Consider the following 21,320-nt stretch of genomic DNA (forward strand, 5'->3'; position numbering starts at 1 on the left):
TATGCACATTATGCATGTCTGTATGTGTGCGGGGTAAACAGTTTATATTTTTGTTTGTACGTGCATGTGTGTGTGTGTTTTTCAAATCTTTTAAACTGAACAGAAATAACCAGAGCCCAGGGCCCCGACTGCATAAGAGTTGAGATCAAACGTAAGTGTCTGAATATTCAGTCCTGATTTGCTGATGCCTGACTTATAATTGATTTTCTGACTTATAACTGATTGTATGCAACAGGGTCTTGGATGAAGTTTAAATGAATCAGCAATATGTGCCAAGACTAATGGTGTTACTCTTACCGTTCCCTCGAGGAAGTCCAGGATACACTGGACGCCATCGTTGTTGTCATTGCATGCTGTGTCGATTGTGTCATCATAGTTTTCTTCACAGGTAGATGCTGTAAGAAGAAAACAGAAGACAGATAACGCTACACATATTGGCCACGATAGATTCTTACTCTCTACCTTTCCAACTCATACTCGTTCTTGGTATACCTGCCACATCCCATGTACAACAGCAACCCTCCCCCCCCCCCCCCCCCCGAATCCTTCCAACATGCCCCTACCCTCTTCCCCCTTAAAAAAATAAATAGATAAAAATACAAGAAATAAAAAAAATGAGAGGATTGGGTCAAAAAGCTGATTGGAATGTGTTATGTCGTTAATGTAGTCAAATCTTGCACACATCTCCTTGACAAAAGATTGCCAGTAACAACCTGACGGTCTGCTCGACCAAGCAATGTGGGACTGCATGTACACAATGACCATCAAACTAAAGACATACAAAAGACCAACAGGTGAACAGTTAGCAGTATGTGTACAGTGGCCAGAGAAAGTGACAATCATATCCCTGAGACCATCTTCATGACAAGAGACCCGGGGGTCACATGCTCACCTGAGTATTGCAAGTTCACCTTCCATGCATTCTTGCAGACTCTTACCTGAGAACATTGGAAACTAATGGTGGGGGTAGCTTTGAGAATGGGGGCATGGTGTCCATGGTACATATTCCATCACACTGATAAAAATACCTGCCAAGTACACTGTACTTTATAGAACGTTGGATTATGCAGCTTAGGAAAAAAGACTTAAAGCCCTATCACTTTTGATTAGAACTAGTGAAAAATATTATTTAATATTCATTAATTTAGGAGGTTTGGACCCCCTGGGGCCCCCAAGGAAGCATGGTGCCCATTCAAACACTTTGAGATTTTATCCCTATGGGAATGCTCCTTGACAAGTTTGGTGAAAATCCATCATGTTGTTTTCAGCAAGAAGATGAAAATTTAGGCACGCATTTGGACCCCCCCCCCCCCCCCATCCCATCCCGCTTCCTTGGGTCCCAAGGGGGGGGGGGGGGGGGCACCCCTGATTCTCCCATGAACAAACTTGAAGCAACAGTCATCAATATACTGACTTATTGTATTAACTTAGCTCAATCACTTCCAGTTCTAAAGAAAATCTGTAAAGATTCCTTACAGGAGGGGGGGGGGGGGGGAGTGGGACCCCTGGGGCCCCCCAGGTGGGGCATGGTGCCCATTTGATGGAATTGAGATTCTATCCCCCTAGGGATGCTACCTGCCAAGTTTGGTGAAAATTAGTGATAGGGTTTTCAAGAAAAAGATGAAAATTTACCATTTCGGTCCAAATTTAGTCCCCCTGGAGCCCCCCAGATGGGGCATGGTGCCCATTTGATGGGAATAAGATTCTTTCCCCCTAGGGATGCTACCTGCCAACTTTGGTGAAAATTCATAATGGCATTTTCAAGAAAAAGATGAAAATGTACAATTTGGGCCCCATTAGGACCCCTCCCTACCCTCCTCCCCTGGGTCCCAAGGGGGGCACCCCTGATTCCGCCATGAACAAACTTGAAACTACAGTCATCAATGCACTAATTCATAGTATTAACTTAGCTCTATCACTTCTGGTTCTAGAGAAGAAGATTTTTTAAGATTCCTTAATTTTGGGGGGTTTGGGCCCCTCTGGCGGCCCCCCAGGAGGGGTATGGTGCCCACTTGAACAAATTGAGATCCTATCCCCCTAGGGATGCTACCTACCAAGTTTGGTGAAAATCGGTCAAGGGGTTCTCAAGAAGAAGATGAAAATGTAAAAGTTTACGCACGACGGATGACGCACGACGCAAGACGCACGACGGACGAAGAGCCATCGCAATAGCTCACTTGAGCCTTCGGCTCAGGTAAGCTAAAAACACTGAAACATACATACATGTAGATGAACGCACACACAAACATACAGACTTTATACACATGGCCAGACAGACATAAAAAGCCTAACCTTAATTTCAGCAGTATACTCTTATCAATTCTATAAAACCATGGTGCTATCCTTACCCAAGTTACTCTAGGTTTGGCATACCCAAGTTAAAATCAACATGTTTTTTAAACAAGTACTGTCCTCTGTTTCTTCAACTATTCAATTTGTGGAATGGGACAGCTGCATTCCCTTGCTTAAAAAAAAACAAAAAGACAACAACATTGGTCACCTAAAAAAGTAACAACAAAGTGATCACGGCATGTATATCAAATGATCTGATGATTGATTACCAGTAACGAATTTGAATGAGTAGTAAGTATTATGGTGCAAGGTTAGGCTGTCAGCCATGCACATCACTTAGAGATATTAAAGGCACTCCCATTTTTCAATCAAGTGATGCACTTTTAATGAAATGAAAGCTTGCACCCCTCCTGATCATGACCTACATTCATCGTTCTGCAGGGAATTTATATCTAAATTGGTACTACTGCCCCACTATTGCTAACTGAACTGTTGGATATTCATATTGAAAAGGGCCAGAAAAAGTGGCAAACGAAGAGTCATGTTCGATCTCTGCAAGTCCCGCAAACTGTTAGAGAAAATGAAGAGACCAGTACACACGCACCCTTCCTTAATTGATTACTTGCACTTATATATGTCTTCAGTGATTAGCACTGCAATAAAAATGTAAAGACATCTAAATCTGCAACATCTGCAACACAAGGACATTGGATGCTACAGTGGTACATTGTATGTGATGGATAGTACACCGTATGTTGAAAAGGCCCTAGCCAGGAATAGAATGTACAAAAGTACCACACACTTTGATATCATGCAAAAATATCATGTATGTGACTTAGATTTGACAGCATCCTCACATGACCGTTCTCTATGCTGTAAAGGATTCACAAATTCAGTGACAGAGTAACCATTACTGTACATGTAGGCAACTAAACCTCTACTTACAAAAAAAGGAGGATTTACATCTGCTCTGAATTATTCTTTAAAAATGGCAATTTCACGCAGATCGGCCATGAGGTCAAGGGTCAAACTCACACTGCTGGTAGTTTTCGCCAAGAATGAGCTCCGGGATGACTATGAAGCCGAACATGATGAGGAATATGTAGGTGTTGAGGAACAGCAACCACTTGAGAAAGACAAAATAGGACACCACCGCAGTCCCGAACTTGCCTGCAGGAGAAGTGTGGAGATGAGAGGGAACACTGGAATTGGGATGGTGATAGCCCAAGAGTTGGTTGCATTCTCACTGGAAGGAACTGTGCCAGACTGCTCCCAGCTCATGCTCCTTTTTTATCTTCACACCAGAGCAATTTGTGTGTGTTTATAGATATATGTATTACATCTGAAAAAGTGGAGTAAAGCATGTCTGACTCTGGCTTTTGATCTTTACTTATGGCCTACAACGTTGTAACCCCAAATCACAGGACACATTTGGAGGTTCATTATTCTTCAGTCATCCAGGTACCAACAAATCACAAACGACAAAAGAACAAGTGCCTTTGGCATCACGGTGTGGTGAAGGTAATCAAAGGACCTGATTAACTGGCATCTTACTTGGAGAAAAACACACACACACATACACACACACACACAAACACACACACACAAAGAAACATGGTCTGACAATGCCAAACTTCTGTTACACAAATAATAAACATGTAATACAAACTGGCCAAACATTCAGTATACAATTATATTTAAATTTCATAAATACATGTAATTCCAACATTTCTAGGGAGGGAAGGAAGAATGATCAGTATCACTAAACAACCATTCGGACATGAACTTGAGTTCAAAATGAACAGGACACTCAATGATATGAGCATATACTTAAAAAAATATGATCAAAGCGGTCATTTGACCAGTTCCCTATGTGCAATATTGCACTAGTGTGGTCAATGACAGACAAGAAGGACATCTTTTGTGTATTATAGACAGCAAAGGTTTCTTTGCTGGCTATTGCTGTTGGTAAACAAGCAAGAAAGCCATGAAAGCGATAAGGACATAAGGCCCGTTCACACACAAGGGAAAAAGTGAGATTTAAAAATCGATTTTCTTATCGTGATCAAAATTTCGAAATTTTTTCCTGTGTGGACAGAAAAATCTCACTAATTTTCGCGATCCTAATCGCGATCCAACTCGCACTATTTGTGCGATTTTTCAGAAAAATCGCGATTATTTTGCCAAGCGTCGTGTGTGTGAGCGCGATCGAGATTCGGAAATCGGTATTTTTTAATCGCGCGCGAAACTCTATTGGGACCGCGGGGTCAGTCTTCGGTCATGCAAGTTTCGCGCATGCGCAATTTGGCCACTGATCGTTCTTTCCTTGCTGCGAAGTGCGATTTTTTCCTGTGTACGAACGGTCGAAAAAAAACCCCGAAATTTGGATTGCGATTGTAATTTCGATTTTCGTTGTGTGTGAACAGGCCTATAGTATGCTCTCCGGAGGTTATTGAGGATATCCTGAGTGGATTGTTTATCCTGAGTGGATTGTTTATCTTTAGCGCAAACCAAAACACCCACGTAAACAAGAACAAGCACACAGCACAAAGCTTGGGGTCTGGCAATGAAACAAAATTTCAGAGAGAGCTGAGACTTCAAAACTCACCTTCCACCTCTTTCAGTGAAGAACGCCACACCTCAAACCGTAACCTGAAGTCGTAGAGGTTCTCTTTCATCCTCTTCCATTTCTGCATTTGAAGAGAATGAATGATCACATATTGATGGTCTCACACTTGTAAAAAAAAAAAAGACCAGCCTAAGCCCCATTGCTTTTTCATAACAAAGATACTGTAAAAGACTGTTGGGGGGGAGGGGGGTTATCAACAAAAAATAAAAAAATAAATCAACTATGCCAGCCTGGAAGAATTAATTACGTGTGGTTAATAAAGGTGAATCCCTCTACAAATACAAGTCATTTGGAGGGTAGACACAATTTCTATTAAATTCAGGGAGACTATGTTTGTTTCAGTATAGATTTAAAAAAACAAACAAACAAATGCAATTATTGAGTGGTGAAGCTATAGTCTTCCCTTTTAAAAAGAACCTCTGAACAGACTTTGAGCTAACCCCTCCCTCCATTTACAATTTCAGAATGGAAAAGCATGTTAGTTTATTCAGATGAAAATCGCAAAAATAGTATTCTTTCTTTTGACTAAAATATACATATATTTTTTACTTTTTGATTTTCAATGTGTCTCTGTGGAGAATAATTTACTGATTTGTGTGTGTTGTGTATGTGTGTGTGTGTGCGCGCACGCATAGTAAAGAGACAATACATTTGAGATTCAAAATGAAAGTGCACACAAATTGCAATATACAATAGATCTTTTTCATTGGACATTATTAAAAAATTGTAACATCAAATTTCATGATTGTATTAAAGGGCCACATCATAAGACTTGCCACTTCAATATCTAATGGCAACTGCTTACCACTTTACTTACTTTACAACTGCTTACTGCTTTACACTGTATCATGTAGGATGCAAAAAACAACTGTTTTTATTTAAAGCAAATGTAGAAATTATACTTTCTCACATTTCAACATTAGTTTCTCCCCAAGCCAAACACTTTTAGTCTATAGACTGAAATAAACATTTCCACAATGAAAAAAACATCTTCTGTTGAATCCGTGTGTAAACAACCACATTGTGAGACAGAGGATGACATTCTTGGATTATACATGTAAGTCACAGCAGATTACCCATACTATTCTGTACGTATAAAGTAAACAATTTCTTTCCAGTTGTCTCAACACCATGGTGGCAATTAGTGCAACATGGTGCACACTTGACAAACCCCCTCACATCATACACACTTCAAAAGTACTTCAGGATGAGGAAAATGGAGTGTTTTGCAATCTACCTTCTGCTTTGCAGAAATGAAAAGATCCAAAATAAAATGCAAACAAAAATCAAACACACTATGCACTCGTACCAACTTTTACCTTTCATAAGAGACAGATTCCAACATTGTGCACAATATAAAGATTACCCTTTATTGTATAGCTACAATTGTTGTACATCCTTCAAAAGATATAGGACAGAAAGATGTTGGATACTAAATCATTTTGACTTCACGGTAACCATCACACACACATAAGTTGCTTAACAAAGAGATGTCTTCAAGGTAACTCTCAAGTTTACAAAAGCTCTGACCCTTTCAGGCTATTATGACAATACACATTGCAGCAATGAATGGAAGAATCCATGCTCACCATATTGTACATGTGGTGTCCTTCATAAATCTTTATTATTTGACTTTACTGTGACAAGCACTTGAAGACATTATGAGGGGTGTACAGTACATGATATCTGTTTTGTACACTCGGATTACAAAACCTGACAGCACAGTTTTCCTTGAATTTCTTGAGTGTTGCGTGAAAATTTCATAAACCTTCTTTTTAATATCACTTTATGAAACATGTACTGTCATTACCAGATTTTACTCCAACTAAAAAATGGCAACTTCAACAAGGAATGGCCTTTGAATGTATAAAATGAAATAAAAAAATCACCATTCTTCATACAAATGTATGCTTTGCTACTTCACAAACTCTTGTAGCTTTGTGGATTTCTGGAGAGACACATCCATTTTCCCCTTTGTGCTTCAAGCTCCCGCTGTTCAAAACAAACATGCTATCCGGCAATGAAACCCAATCACGTGCACAAGTACATAATTTTCCATATCTACGGTGTATCTTATCAGAAGCAAAGTTGCACTTAAAACACTCTTCAAATATTACAGCAGCTACAGAAGTACAATTGTATTTAATATGTGTAACTAAGAAATTTAATGGCAAAACAAGATCTTGATAGGGACTGTAATGATATGCTTGTGATCAGGAATGTACATACAATCATAGATACCATAAATGTAGAGCATATTTACAATACATACTGGACTCCTTTACCTTTGCCCTCACCAGTGCTACCTTTAATTATCTTTTACACTAGTAAAACATTTATGGCCCCTGAAGTTCTACAAAAACATTGCACAAAGAAGGGAGGGGTGGACAAAAAAATGTCAGACAATTTATGGAATGCAACTGACTCTGATATAGATCAGTATCTTTTATGTTCAAGCCCCACTGCACAAACATCTTTTGAAAAACTCAGCAGAAGTTATGTATACAATACAGGCATGTTACACAATGCATACACGGATGTATGGCACATCATATCATCATACCTATTCTACTACATTATACAAAGGTGTACATAAAACATTTATATAACGCCTATTAAAAGAGATCCTTGTCATTTGATTGGATGTTATACAAATAATGAATGTTTATGAGTGCAATGGACAGAATATTATTTATATTCTGTCCATTGCACGAATGAAAAACATTTATTATTTGTTTTATATAACGCCTAGAAGAGATCCTTGTCCTTTCATGTTTTATTAATATAAAAACAAGAGAGAATCTGAGATCGAGAGAGTGCTCACTGGGCGCTTCACGCTATGTAGCGCGCTGTCGCATACATACACTGCAAAACGCAAGCATATATACGCGGGCTCTCAGTGAGCGTGCAATGGAGCAAATTGTATGGATCCAAAATTGCACGGTAAATAGAACCACAATTGCACGGATGATGACGTCATAGTGAAATGGACTGAATAATCAATGTCAAACAACCAATCAAATTACAAGGATCTCTTCAGGCGTTATATAATTGACATTGATCATTTAGCACTTACACTATGACGTCATCATCCGTGCAATTGTGGCTCCATTTACCGTGCAATTTTGGATCCATACAATTTGCTCCATTGCACGCACACCGAGAACCCTGCACACTATGCATGTAAAACGCTTACGTTTGCAGTGTGTAAGGCTATGCGATAGTGCGCTCAGAGCGTAAAGCGCTCAGTGAGCACTCTCTCGATCTCAGATTCTCTCGTTTCTAAATCAAAACATCAAATGGCAAGGATCTATTTTAGGCATTTAATAAAACAAATAATAAATGTTTTTTATTCGTGCACTGGACAGAATACTGTAAAACGAGGAATGTTTGCGTACAGTTTAATTTTGCGAATTTCGCGAGTGCCTAGATTCGCAAAATTAAATTGCACACGAAAGTTCTTGTCTACACTATATGCATTGAATGCCAGTGGCAGTTTGCAAAAATTTCATGCTGCGAATATATCATGTTTTACAGTATTTAATTCGGTGAAAGATGAAATCTTTGTCTCCATTCAACGAGGCGCAGCCGAGCTGAATGGATCATTTCATCTTTCACCTCATGAAATATTCTGTCCATTGCACTCATAAACATTCGTTATTCATACATATTACTCATAGTGATTATTCCTATCAAAAAACTTATGCCTTAGGGAAAATATGTGCTATATTCAAATTGATGCATACAAGTTCTATTTTTAGCACACTTTGTAATTACAATAGTTGTAGCTGGTTGGCAGCTCTTGTCAAGGGCCCTTCTGCTAAAGTCACTGCAAGAGGGACAAGTAGAAAACACTTATGTGCAACTAATATCCCAACCCAACAAGGAGGCCTTTGGAGATCTGTTAGAATTTAATAACTTATGCACTGAATTACCAAATTTTGCTTCCAGCACTTGGTTGTTGGAATTATAAATCACAACCAATTAGCAAAGCACTGTCCAAAGCTCACGCAAACACGTTTTGCACTGAAGGCCAACAAGTGCATCTTAATTCAAGTGGTAGAAGTGACCAACTTAATTATTCAGTATTGAGTGGTGTGTGCTTTTGGGCCATCTTCCAGTTATGAATAGTATCAATCTCAGGTCTAAAAAAAGAAATGCCTTTGAACTGAGGCACTCAGCTTCAGGTCTAAAGCACTTCACTCAAGAGTTCAGGGGCAAAAGCAGTGGTCCTTGAAAAAGGCTAGCTGGTTGGGTGAACAGATGCATCCCCAAAGTTCCTCCACCAAGGGAGGTCGGCTACCTCCCTGCTCCACCCCACCAAAACACTGCATTTGGTGGTATGAAGGAAGAAGTTCACAGGTGATGGCATGCTCTTCAAGGAAGAATAGAAGAAGTTTCTGCATTCCAAAGATGCTGTAAATTGTTATCCAAACAATGGGGGTATAATCAACTGCAGATGTGTCTAATTATAGTCATAATCACAGTATGCCCACGTATAGTTAGTGTGAGCATGGAGTTAAAGGGACGCAGTCCTCACGAAACTTAAAAAAATATGTTGTTGTTGGTACCTCCAATGAACTACTTTCATCAAAAACAAACTTTCAAATCACCAAATAAGCTCGTACATTTCGGTTAAAAAAGTGCGACTCTGCAAATGAGCAAGTCTTGGTGGAGAGTCATACGTCATCGATGCACAACTCTTTCCAGCGGTGTTCTGCTCGTCATCCCTAGTTATTTATAAATACATGTTTACTATTTATTTTTATATTAATTGTATATATAAATAAGCTTGAAATATTTTGTTTGAAATAATAAAACCACATATTGTCACATTTTATGAAAAAATCAGATATGATCATTTTGAACACTTAAATTGGTTTTCTGAGGCACGGCTGTCAACTTGAGAGTAGGGCATCAATGACGTTGCACTTTTTGGCAGGCTCTTACACGATCGCTTGCAGGAATTATTTTTTTAAATCGCGTACAGAGACAATTTTTTATGTCCACGCATATAAATTGGTGAAAGGTTATACTTTTTACTCTTCTTAATTATCAGTACAGTGAAAATCTCAGGACTGCTTCCCTTTAATATACATGGACTGTTCACGGTAGTCTTTCTTTGATGTAATGATTGTCGCCGACACATGATTATGTGCATCTTAATGAGTATATTCAGGTGTCAGGACAATAACGATTGTGTGATCATGTATCATCACTAACAAAAGAATTGTTTCGCTCATGTCAGTCTTGTTTCGCTGGTGCCTTTTTCAGACGGAAATGTCTTTGAATAAATACAGATGATGAGGAGCAGCAAACCTGAGATCTGTGTCAAAAGATGGGTAATTGCTGATTCACACATTTTCGCACACGTATAAGACCTTGCCTGATGGCAAGATATACCTGTTCTCTACCATTACCATCCCTTTTTGCTCCGGAATATGCTGCGGAAAAGTGAAATATTGAGCTCGCAAATGACAATCATTCTGCCAAAATGTTAGCTTTCTTTTATTAAAACTGCCTGCTTCTCCCAATCGAAATTGTTTGAGGCATGATTACCTAACATACACACACCACAACTGCACATTCACTTTACTTGATTTTTGTGATTATTTACTTCTGCGCATATAGTTTTAGATTTCTTGAATCTCTGTCTTGTTCTTCTCCCTACTTGCTGGCGTTGACGATGATGAGATCAAAGCAGTGAAGCATGCTACGGTCTTTGTGGCACTTTTGAGATGTACAGGTGCACGAATTAAAACGATATGATGAATGTCCTTGTATATTAGGTCCATGGTGTGAGCAACAATGCTGTGAACACTTGATTGTATAGTCTTATAATTTGTAAGTTTTTCTGCAATACAATGTTTACTTTAAATCATCACCACAACTAACAGGTTATAGCAACAGGTAAAAAGAAAGTTTACTGATGACCAGCTTTGGGAAAGAACCTAGAAATGTTCGCTAATGTCTCTCAATATGTGCTTGTGCTTGTACTGTAGGACAAAGATCAATGAATTGATGAGAGAGACCAGACCATGTCTGTAAAACTCACCAGAGCAATGTTATACTTGAAAGCCTTCCATCCAGAGAGTGCCTTCAGCTTCCCCTTGCCATATTTCTTCCTAAAAATTAAAAAACAAAAACAAAACAGGTGAACAAAGTCAAAAGATGAAAAACCAGTCAAAGACCCCAGACGTATATTTTAAAAAAAAAGATATATAATACCTATATTTCCCTTAGATCACATAACTCAATATCATAATTTCTGGCTGAAATACAATTGGCAATACATGAATAAACCTGAGGTGAAAACAATCATCAAAATGTAATCTTTAATTCAAAACTCAGTTTACGAATGCGTCTATCCAACATACTATCAGTTGATATACAAGTAGTACTCTACAAGAAAAATTTCATCATTTCAGCCATCATCATAAATACCAGATACAATGTACACATGACATGAGTACTACACTCATCATGCTCATTTGAAGCATTTTCTTATACCCAATTCAAGAGTGGTATAAAATAACAAGAGACCCGCGGGTCTAGCGCTCACCTGAGTATCGCAAGTTCACCTTTCACGCAGTCACTAATCTAAATTATTCACAGCTCTACCAAAATTTGACCAGGCACTCTCAAGTAGAAGATGAAAATGTACAATAAGGTCCTATTTTTTAAAAGATTCCTTAATTTGGGGGGATTGGGGCCCCCTGGGGCCCTCTGGGTGGGGCATGGTGCTCATTTTGATAAATTGTGATCCTGATCCCCTAGGGATGCTACTTGCCAAGTTTGACGAAAATCCATCATGAGGTTTTCAGGAAGAAGATGAAAATGTACAATTTAGGCCCCCATTTGGACCTTCCCAACCACCCCCCCCCCCCCCTCCCCGAGGGGCACCCCTGGATCTCCTATGAACAAACTTGAAACTACAGTCATTAATGTACTCACTCATAGTATTATCTTAGCTCTATAACTTCTGATACTAGAGAAGATTTTAAAAGATTCCTTCATTTTGGGGGTGTGGGCCCCCCAGGGGCCCCCTGGGTGGGGCATGGTGCCCATTTTAACAAATTGAGATCCTAACCCCTTAGGGATGCTACCTGCCAAGTTTGGTGAAAATGGGTCATGGGGTTCTCAAGAAGATAAAAATGTACAATTTAGGCCCCATTAGGATCCTCCTCACCCCCCTCCCCTGGGTCCCAATGGGGGCACCCCTGATTCTGCCATGAACAAACTTGAAACTACAGTCATTAATGCACAAACTCATAGTATTAACTTAGCTCTATCACTTATGGTTCTAGAGAAGAAGATTTTTACAGATTCCTTAATTTTGGGGGGTTTGGGCCCCCTGGGGCCCCCTGGGTGGGGCATGGTGCCCATTTTAACAAATTGGGTTCCTAACCCCCTAGGGATGCTAGCTGCCAAGTTTGGTGAAAATGGGTCATGGGATTCTTAAGAAGAAGATGAAAATGTACAATTTAGGCCCCATTAGAACCCCTCCCCACCCCCCTCCCCTGGGTCCCAAGGGGGGCACCCCTGATTCTGCCATGAACAAACTTGAAACTACAGTCATCAATGTACTAACTCATAGTATTAACTTAGCTCTATCACTTCTGGTTCTAGAGAAGAAGATTTTTACAGATTCCTTAATTTTGGGGGGTTTGGGCCCCCCTGGGGGCCCCCTGGGTGGGGCATGGTGCCCATTTTAACAAATTGAGTTCCTAACCCCCTAGGGATGCTACCTGCCAAGTTTGATGAAAATCGGTCTTGGGGTTTTCAAGAAGAAGATGAAAATGTAAAAAGTTTACGCACGACGCACGACGGACGACGGACGACGGACGACGGACGACGCACGACGCACGACGCACGACGGACGCCGGACGAAGGGCGATCGCAATAGCTCACTTGAGCCTTTGGCTCAGGTGAGCTAAAAATCATCAACCGGCAGAAACTTCTTACACTTACATGTAGCACCAAAGCACCAAAACATATTCTTACCATATATTTTAGCATCAGACATCTGGGAGTGGTCAAAGGCAATAATTTTCTTTTCATTATTTTTTTTTTTCTTGAGGCAGTAACATGAAACAGTTACATGTATTTGTATAATACAATACAATAGTTAGTTCCCTCTCCATCATGCAAAATAAAAACACACACACTCACACTCAACACTTTGTAATAAGATTGACATGACATACAGCAAAAATCAAAATAAAAAAAAGTATACAAAAGTACCCTTTTGTATAAAAGTATACAAAAGGGTATTGACTACTGTTGTAACATGGGATCACATGCAAATTTACATCAGCGCACAGTAGAGCTATCCTGGAAAGTGATGCAAGATATATTTGGAATGGAATTCTTAATCACACCTACAAATGCATGTAACTTTGCATGCATAATTTCAAATCATCTCATCACATCAAGATCTACATATTATTAGTAGTGTGCTCCATGAACATGCATCCATTTGTACCAAGAGGGAAAACTGTCATGTTATTTAAAAACAGTAAAATTAGCAAATGCACAATGGAAGAGTAGATCTCTGCCAATTTTTATAGACAAGAACTACAATTTTTTTTAATCATAATTGTATGTTATTCAACTGGCAACAGATGTGTGTCATCTTGGTCATTACATTTACATATAATGTGTCACATTTTCTTCAAAGATCATTCAATTTACTGCTTATCAATACAAGTCTATACATGATATTTATTTTTTGGTCAAATTGCAACAAAATTTATATTTGGTCACTTTTAGTTATCTCAGCAAATCAATTACTATGGAAACAACAGCAAGGCTTTAGACTGACACGGATATTTCAAGGCTGCATACAAGAGGGTATCATGTTCGCTAAATAATATTACTGACATTGACATTGTTGTAACCAGAGGTTGTAACACTTGCTCATTTTAGCTCAAAGTACAGGACAAGTTCACCTTCATACATTGTAGACATGTGGGTTGTGTAATTTTATGCAGCAATATTAGTACTGTAGAACACATCAATGACAGTTTGAGGAAAATCAGACAATCCGTTCAAAAGTTATGAATTTTTAAAGTTTCTGCTCAGTCACGGCTGGATGAGAAGACTACTATAGCTTGTGATGTCACATGTGTACATCAATATAAGGAAAGTATAAACAAAATTCAACATATTTTCACTTTTCCCGCATAACAAAAGAGCACTCAACTTCTCTCTTTCTGGAGGCAGGGGAATAACATTACCCTTACAGCGTATGTATGTCAGTAACAAGTCGAAGAAATGTGTACTTTATTCAGAAAGTAAAGTTTTGTGAAATTCTCTTTTTATTTTCCTTACATCGTTGTAGGCATGTGACATCATACACTGTAGTAGTCTTCTCATCCAGCAGTGACTGCGCAGATACTTTAAAAATTCATAACTTTTTAACAGATTGTGGGATTTTCACCAAACTTTCACTGATGTGTTCCACCATAATGTTGCATTCACTCAATCCACATGTACATGTATACGAAGGTGGACCTGTCCTTTGTAAATTCACTAACAGTGCTTAAAAACATTGTAACAATCTCTAGTTTCACTCAGCAGACTTGGTGAGGAAAATCTACTGACTGATGTTAGAAGCGTGAAGGAAGGGAAATTAGAAAATTTATTGCCTCACTGGCCAAATAAACTCCTCTAAATGGACCAAAATTACACTTATCATACAGGGAATATACTACCGTAGATAGAAAACAAATTACATTCATACAGGCACGCATGGCACTTTGTTTGCCATCTGCACATTTGCACTGTACAATTGTAGATCCTTTTGTGCTATAGGCCATGGGGTGAGCTGGTTTTTTCGCTTGTTTCGTTCCGACAACTGCGGCACTAAAATTTCTCCACAGCTACGTGTAAACAAATAACCAAAAAGGCTACAGGAAAAAGTTCGACACAAACCCTCCTGTAGTATTTTGGTAATTTAGGGGGAAACAGTGAACTTTTTTGTCACTGAGGAGCTGAATATGTACACTTTGCCGTGTACGATATTCATTCGCGAACGATCATGTGATGTATGTTATCCAATCCGAATCGAGAATTATCGTTTACGAGTCAAAATGGCCGCCCCCTGTGAGCCTGTCGACGCGTCTACGTCGTCTGCTCTGCCGAAACTTTTAAGATGCGTTATTATGCATGTAACATCGATGAAGTTTGAAAATTTCACGGCCATGACAAACCTAAGATAGACGAAACCTATTTTGTGTGCCAAAGAGTGGATCAAATTGAGTGGGGGAGACCGTGAAATCGCAGACCAGAACGAAGTGATTCAGCTGCTCGGGGGACTGACTGCAACCTACGTAGGATAATTTACAGGTTAGTTTACGTGCGTACAGTCGTAGAAGTCGACACTGCAGTGCAGTCTCTCTCATGTTATATGCGTAATGTTAATGACCATGATGACTACAAGTACAACGTTAGCTATGTTATGAACGTTGCTTGTGTATGTTATAATGGGCGCTAATGCAGTAGCTTAGCCATTAGCGTGTCTGTTACATTTTAGATAAATTATCTTGAATTTCACCTTGGCATGGCATAGCGCCGTTATAATGTAGCCTAGATGTAATTTTACATGTTGTTCTATGTACAGCCCAGGTTAGGTTGATGTGGCTGATCGGTGATATTGTTTTGTAAAAATCTTGACACACAGGACTGGATTGAAAAAGGTCTAAACTGCATGTAAATTTATATTTTCATAATCATGGCCATGGAGTAGTAATATTAAAAATCCATCCTGTTTCTCTCACCCCGAAATTGGCGAATCCCCCCTCAAAACACACATTTAGCATCTCATTAAATTAACTTATTAATATTTGATATAAATAGGTCTAAAAAACCAACAATGACAAGAACATAATTTCAACAATTAAACTCCCTAAAACATGATTACCATTATGTTGTGCCAAACTATAAAGCAGTGGGTGGTGGCGATAGTGAAAGGCCAAGGATTACTAGTATTAATGATGATAAGGCAGTTGTATTCATAATTATGATAATTGATATTGCATGTGATCAGGTGCTGAAAGCTGTAGATGTAATTTAAAATCAGTAATTGGACTGCAAGTACAAGTTGAAGTAGTTGATGATGACAATGATAATGAGGTGTTAATGATTACCTGGCATAGTACTAGGGCCTATTGGTAATTACAAGATTCAAGTATTGGCAGTCAATAGTCTACCGTACATTTAATGATATATTGAGTGTAATGTTCAACCCCTCCCTCTAGCGTTTAGCCTTTTTTTCCCCCTAACAAAATCCAACGGCTAATCATTGCTGTTCATTTCTCCATTGTATTGAATAGGATTCCATGAAACGTGCTACAAGAGGTTTATAGATAGCAAACGCCTGAATCTCGCTAGGAAACGAAAGCTGAAGGAGGAGCCTGGTCCATCAGCAGGAGCATCTGTTTCCTCCCCTAAGACGCTCACATCAAGATCAAGATTTTCTTCTGGAAGCTCTTCAGGTTCTGCTGTGTTGCCTGTAAAATGCATCATTTGCAACAGAGTCAACCTGCTCATTACTTGCCAAGGGAAATAGGTTAATATGATTGATATTGAAGCATGAAAACATTGTCATGTTACTATAAGTTGTCCTTGATAAAATGGAGCAATATATATACACCACTGAAACATTCACACACATACACAAAGAACTTCAGTGCAAAGTTCAGAAACAACAGAATGTACTGTATATGCACCAGTGCTTTGGTCAATGTGATTGATATTCAAGAATTGACATCTTACCAAAGTTGTGCATGATAAAATGTCTTTGTAATACAGATTGCTTCCTGTATTTTGAATGCCAATGTTTATGCAACATGTTTTGACTCCTTGCCTCAGTATGTGATTGTTCGCCCTTTAGCAAACATTTCTGCCCACTATGATGATTTGATTAGGGTTGAATTATTCTAAGGAAAGATGTTTTCCTGAGTGTGGTTTTTTTCATAAAACTGAATGACTACAATTAAAATTTGTTTCTCCCACTCTGGGAAAAAGAATATGTAAATATTATTAATACTGAAACAGAATGTTCATGTAGAAAGGTCAGTACAATGTAGGTGTGAGTACAAAATCAGTTTGCTAAAACTAATACACACCAGCCAAATGAAAATTGTGCATAAGTTTAGTCAGGTTTGCACAGATCCTCTGATATTGGAAGTTAATTGCAATGTTATCATAATTTTTAATGCCAAACCTTTTTTATTCTCTCCAAGATTTTCAGGTAAACATTGCCTCCAATACAGAATCCAACAGTTTTCACTCATGAATGGGTAAACTATAATTTTGCCTTTATTTTATATATTGGCATTTTTCAAAACTTTTACACCCTTTCAAGGATATTTGGACCATGGAATGTTCCAGGAAATTTATTAAAACTAGAAAATTTGACTGATTATCATTTTGAGCTATCTTACATGAAAGGAGGTAGTGTCCCACCATGCTGTAACCTAATGATAGCAATGAAAACTTCAAGAAATTTTATGAAGATTAAATTTTCTAAAGTACTGTATAATATTTCATGAACAACGTGATTGCTATGTGATCTAAGTATATTAAAGCTTCTTAAGAAGAAGAAGAAGAAGAAGAAAAGAAAGACATGTTTACTGATAAACAATATGATCTGTTTAATAGTAATGTCTCATGTGTGTAAATGAGTTTGTATATGTGCGTATGAGTGTATATAATGTCAGCGTTTTTATGCACCTGTGTATGTGTAATGCACTGATCAATACATGTATTATATCATTGTGTGTGTTCATGTTTATGATCATCTTTTTTATGATGCTGATGTGATAAATGGCCAAGGCATGTAGAATAATATTTTAATACACTTGGGTATATTGAATCTTCATAACTATGTGTGTGCGTATGTGTGTGTGCATGTGAGGGTGTGTGTGTGTGTGTACAAGAAGATTCTCCCACATGCACGCGGACACACACACAAACAAACGCACTGAATTTTTTCTCTTTTTTTTTTGCCTTGAATGATTAGTCATTTGATTAATAACATGTCTTTAAACAGAATATAAGGCATTTGCCTTGACCTCTGACGGTCAGTCAGTGCTCTCTCTCTCTTATGGTCTCGAACCACTTTGCTCTTGTCTTCCTTTGCATAGCCAGCATTAGGAAAAGCTGAAACATGAGATATAATACAACTATTAAACCAAAACTTCACTTTTTTTTCTAGGTATATGGCTAAAAGCAGTGCTTTACAAATGTGTATATGTATTTCAGCTTAGAAACACCATGGGAACTATACTGCGGCTAGCAGCCCCATACGCATAACTGCGGCCAGCAGCCCCATACGCATAGCGTCATGGGGCTGTGAACTGTAGCATACAGGATCATGACGGAAGTTTTATCGCGGACAAATATCAACTTAAAATCGGGAAAAAATCTTCAATTTGAAGACTTATTAATAAATTTGAAGTATTGATAACAGAGTTCGTGCAAGGGTTGCTTCTGCAAATAGTTCCTTTCTATTCAAATTGATGACTAAATGTGACTCGGTCGAGAGGAAACTGGGAGAACTACACTGAATTGACGGCCAGCGCATGCACACACAGACAGCTTAATATCCAGTCAATGGATTCGAAATTTGTGCGCAGTGATGTGTGCGCCTGCGCTGACCGTCAATTCAGCGTAGTTCTCCCAGTTTCCTCTCGACCGAGTCACATTTAGTCATCAATTTGAACAGAAAGGAACTATTTGCAGAAGCAAACCTTGCACGAACTCTGTTATCAATACTTCAAATTTATTAATAAGTCTTCAAATTGAAGATTTTTTCCCGATTTTAAGTTGATATTTGTCCGCGATAAAACTTCCCTCATGATCCTGTATGCTACAGTTCACAGCCCCATTACGATATGTGTATTGGGCTGCTGGTCGCAGTTTATAAAATATGGATTTTCGCAAAAACTACAGGATATTTCGAGGAGAACTTTTTACAGTATATTTAGGATGTACAAAACATCACATTTCCGCATTCAGAAAGTAGTGCCAGTGTTGCTGGAACGAAACCCATTTTCTAAGCCTCTTTTTCAGCTTCACCCCATGGCCTACTATCTGTAGTACACACTTGTAATCAATCTTGCACAGATGTTTCTCCTAGATATTTGTACAACCAAGATAATTATTAATGTTTCACCTTTGTAGCAATGAAGCTGACCCTTCTAAAGCCTTTCCCTTGCATACATAATATAACACACACACACACACATAAAACACACTGCCATGCATGCCGACATCATACCAAACAAGAGGAGTTAAAAAACAACAACTGCAGCCTGAGGCACAGACAGAAAGACCCTTTACATGCTGTTATGTAATCCTGAGGTGAAAAGCAAATGAATGGTGATGGCAGGACTGTGCCACTTGAGTAAATACAGCTTCAGGGTGCAAGGCACAAACCTCCACTGACACTATGACAATGGATGTACAAACTGTATGCTAGTCAGTATTTGGATTACACATTTGCACTTTTCTTAAAATAGTGCAGACACTCACTCACATACTGTATGATACTGTATGATTACTCATGCCACTGAAGGGAAGAAAATACATGAAATCTTGGCAAAACTATGGCAGGATTAAAAAAAAAACAGTGGCTGCCTTGTTGCTATATGGGCTGAAGCACTTGAAGATTCTAAAAAAAACCCACAGAGATATAACAAATACATTATTTTGTGTGCCATACTGGGGGACCACTAGTTTTGCTATATCCATATAGCATAAAATATGACAAACTAACAAATTTTTATTGATTTGCGTACAGGGTAAATACTGAGTATAGGTTATATCAAAGCTGCTACATACTGTACATGGTTTCAGTGTGTGCATTCATTTCTATATTTGTCTCCAAATTACGCTGTACACATCTCAAACCATTTCAAGTGACAGTCACTGGAAATTTGAAGATTCCAATAAGCATAGCTATAGGTACAAAAGTAACATACCAATGCCACTTCAAAAAAGCACAAATGGCTCTGTTTCTTGATTTAAATTCTTTTGCCATGTAAATAAACTTGAATAGGACTGCACAAACGGGCATGATCGGTACAGATGTACAAACATGCTATGATGTATATGCCAGTTATCAAATTCATCTACAACAGAAGCAGGCAGCATTATGATCCCCAATGGGTATTAACCTAACCACACATTTTTCAAGTCATTGATTTAACATGGAATACAAACTGTACTGCAGTGCATGCTACAAGTATGTTAAGTTTGTACAACTACAGCACATCAATGAACTCAGTCACGTTAGATAAGCTACATTGTGAGCAACAATCATTCTTTTAACATTAAAAAATCACCAACTGGTGTTTAAGGAAAGACATGCTCTACTTGTGTTCATTCAATTGTCTTTTAAGTCATGCATTGTTCACAGTATGAATGCTGTGTGTTCAACTTTACACATTCAGAATTTAAAGCTTTGCTGCACTTCTGTAAACTGCACATGAAAGATTCAATGTGACCAGTAATGAAATGTTTATGTAACAATCACCATACCAATAAAATTATGACACATAAGTTAGCTATAAGATGCACATCATAGACACTGCAATGTTGAAATTCAAGCAGTGGTGACATGATAAATTAATGGCTCAAACGCTGGGGTGGGTGCCTTCAGGAGAGGTGTTTCTGATGAACTCCACAAGTTAAACATGGCAGGCCTCAGCAACTTGCATGCAAGTTACTCACAAAAATTCTTGCTTCTCCTCCTCCTCCATCGTATCTAGATACTCCGCTACCGAAGGTCTTCTCCTCGTTGTTCCCATGTTACTTGCAGCTTCTTCATCATTATTTGGCGAGGATGTTTCCTCTTCTCTGGAAAGTTTCCCACAGACATCAACTGACACAACTCTTCTATTCTATTACACTGACACTACACTTTAGATACGCCTTACAATGTAATTAGTGTTAGACCTCTCGATAGAGTTTAATTCTCTTATATACACTCTGCAAAGTCTGCAATATTCTCTGCACATGATGCTACAATGTAGATAGTCATGTCCTGGGTCAAATACACTGTACAAATACAATTTAGCAAACACAGATCACCAAATCTTTCACATGAAGTGATTATAGAGCGTACGCATACAGCATACTTGCCAACATTTTCATTTGAGAAAGCGGTAGAATCCAGGATGCCTATGCGAGCAGCGCTAGCTTGAATGCTAATGAAATCTTTCAAAAGCGGTAGTCTACTGCCAAATGTGGTAGAGTTGGCAAGTATGATACAGGGATGTGTACACCTAATGTGAAAAGTGAACACATCATGAATTTATCAGTATTCAATCAATTACCAATATTCAGTGCCTCGCAGCACTACATGGTATATCATTCAGGAACCCCGCCA

The 21,320-nt window shown here is 38.6% G+C and overlaps 1 protein-coding gene across 1 annotated transcript in view; it reads right to left on the reverse strand.

The window, feature by feature from the left end:
- The window catches only part of LOC139722005 (transmembrane channel-like protein 7), a 77,405-nt gene that overhangs the window by 22,138 nt on the left and 33,947 nt on the right, over positions 1-21,320 (reverse strand). The window contains exons 3-6 of the mRNA XM_071633332.1: positions 10,977-11,046; positions 4,901-4,982; positions 3,328-3,462; positions 298-395 (exon numbers count right to left, since the gene is read on the reverse strand). Of these exons, the coding sequence (XP_071489433.1) occupies positions 298-395; positions 3,328-3,462; positions 4,901-4,982; positions 10,977-11,046 (385 nt within the window). The remainder of the gene's footprint in view (positions 1-297; positions 396-3,327; positions 3,463-4,900; positions 4,983-10,976; positions 11,047-21,320) is intronic.

Source organism: Diadema antillarum, unplaced genomic scaffold, assembly GCF_040938485.1.
Source record: "Diadema antillarum isolate AM-2024a unplaced genomic scaffold, OU_Dant_1.0 scf00000154, whole genome shotgun sequence".
NCBI lineage: Eukaryota > Metazoa > Echinodermata > Echinoidea > Diadematoida > Diadematidae > Diadema > Diadema antillarum.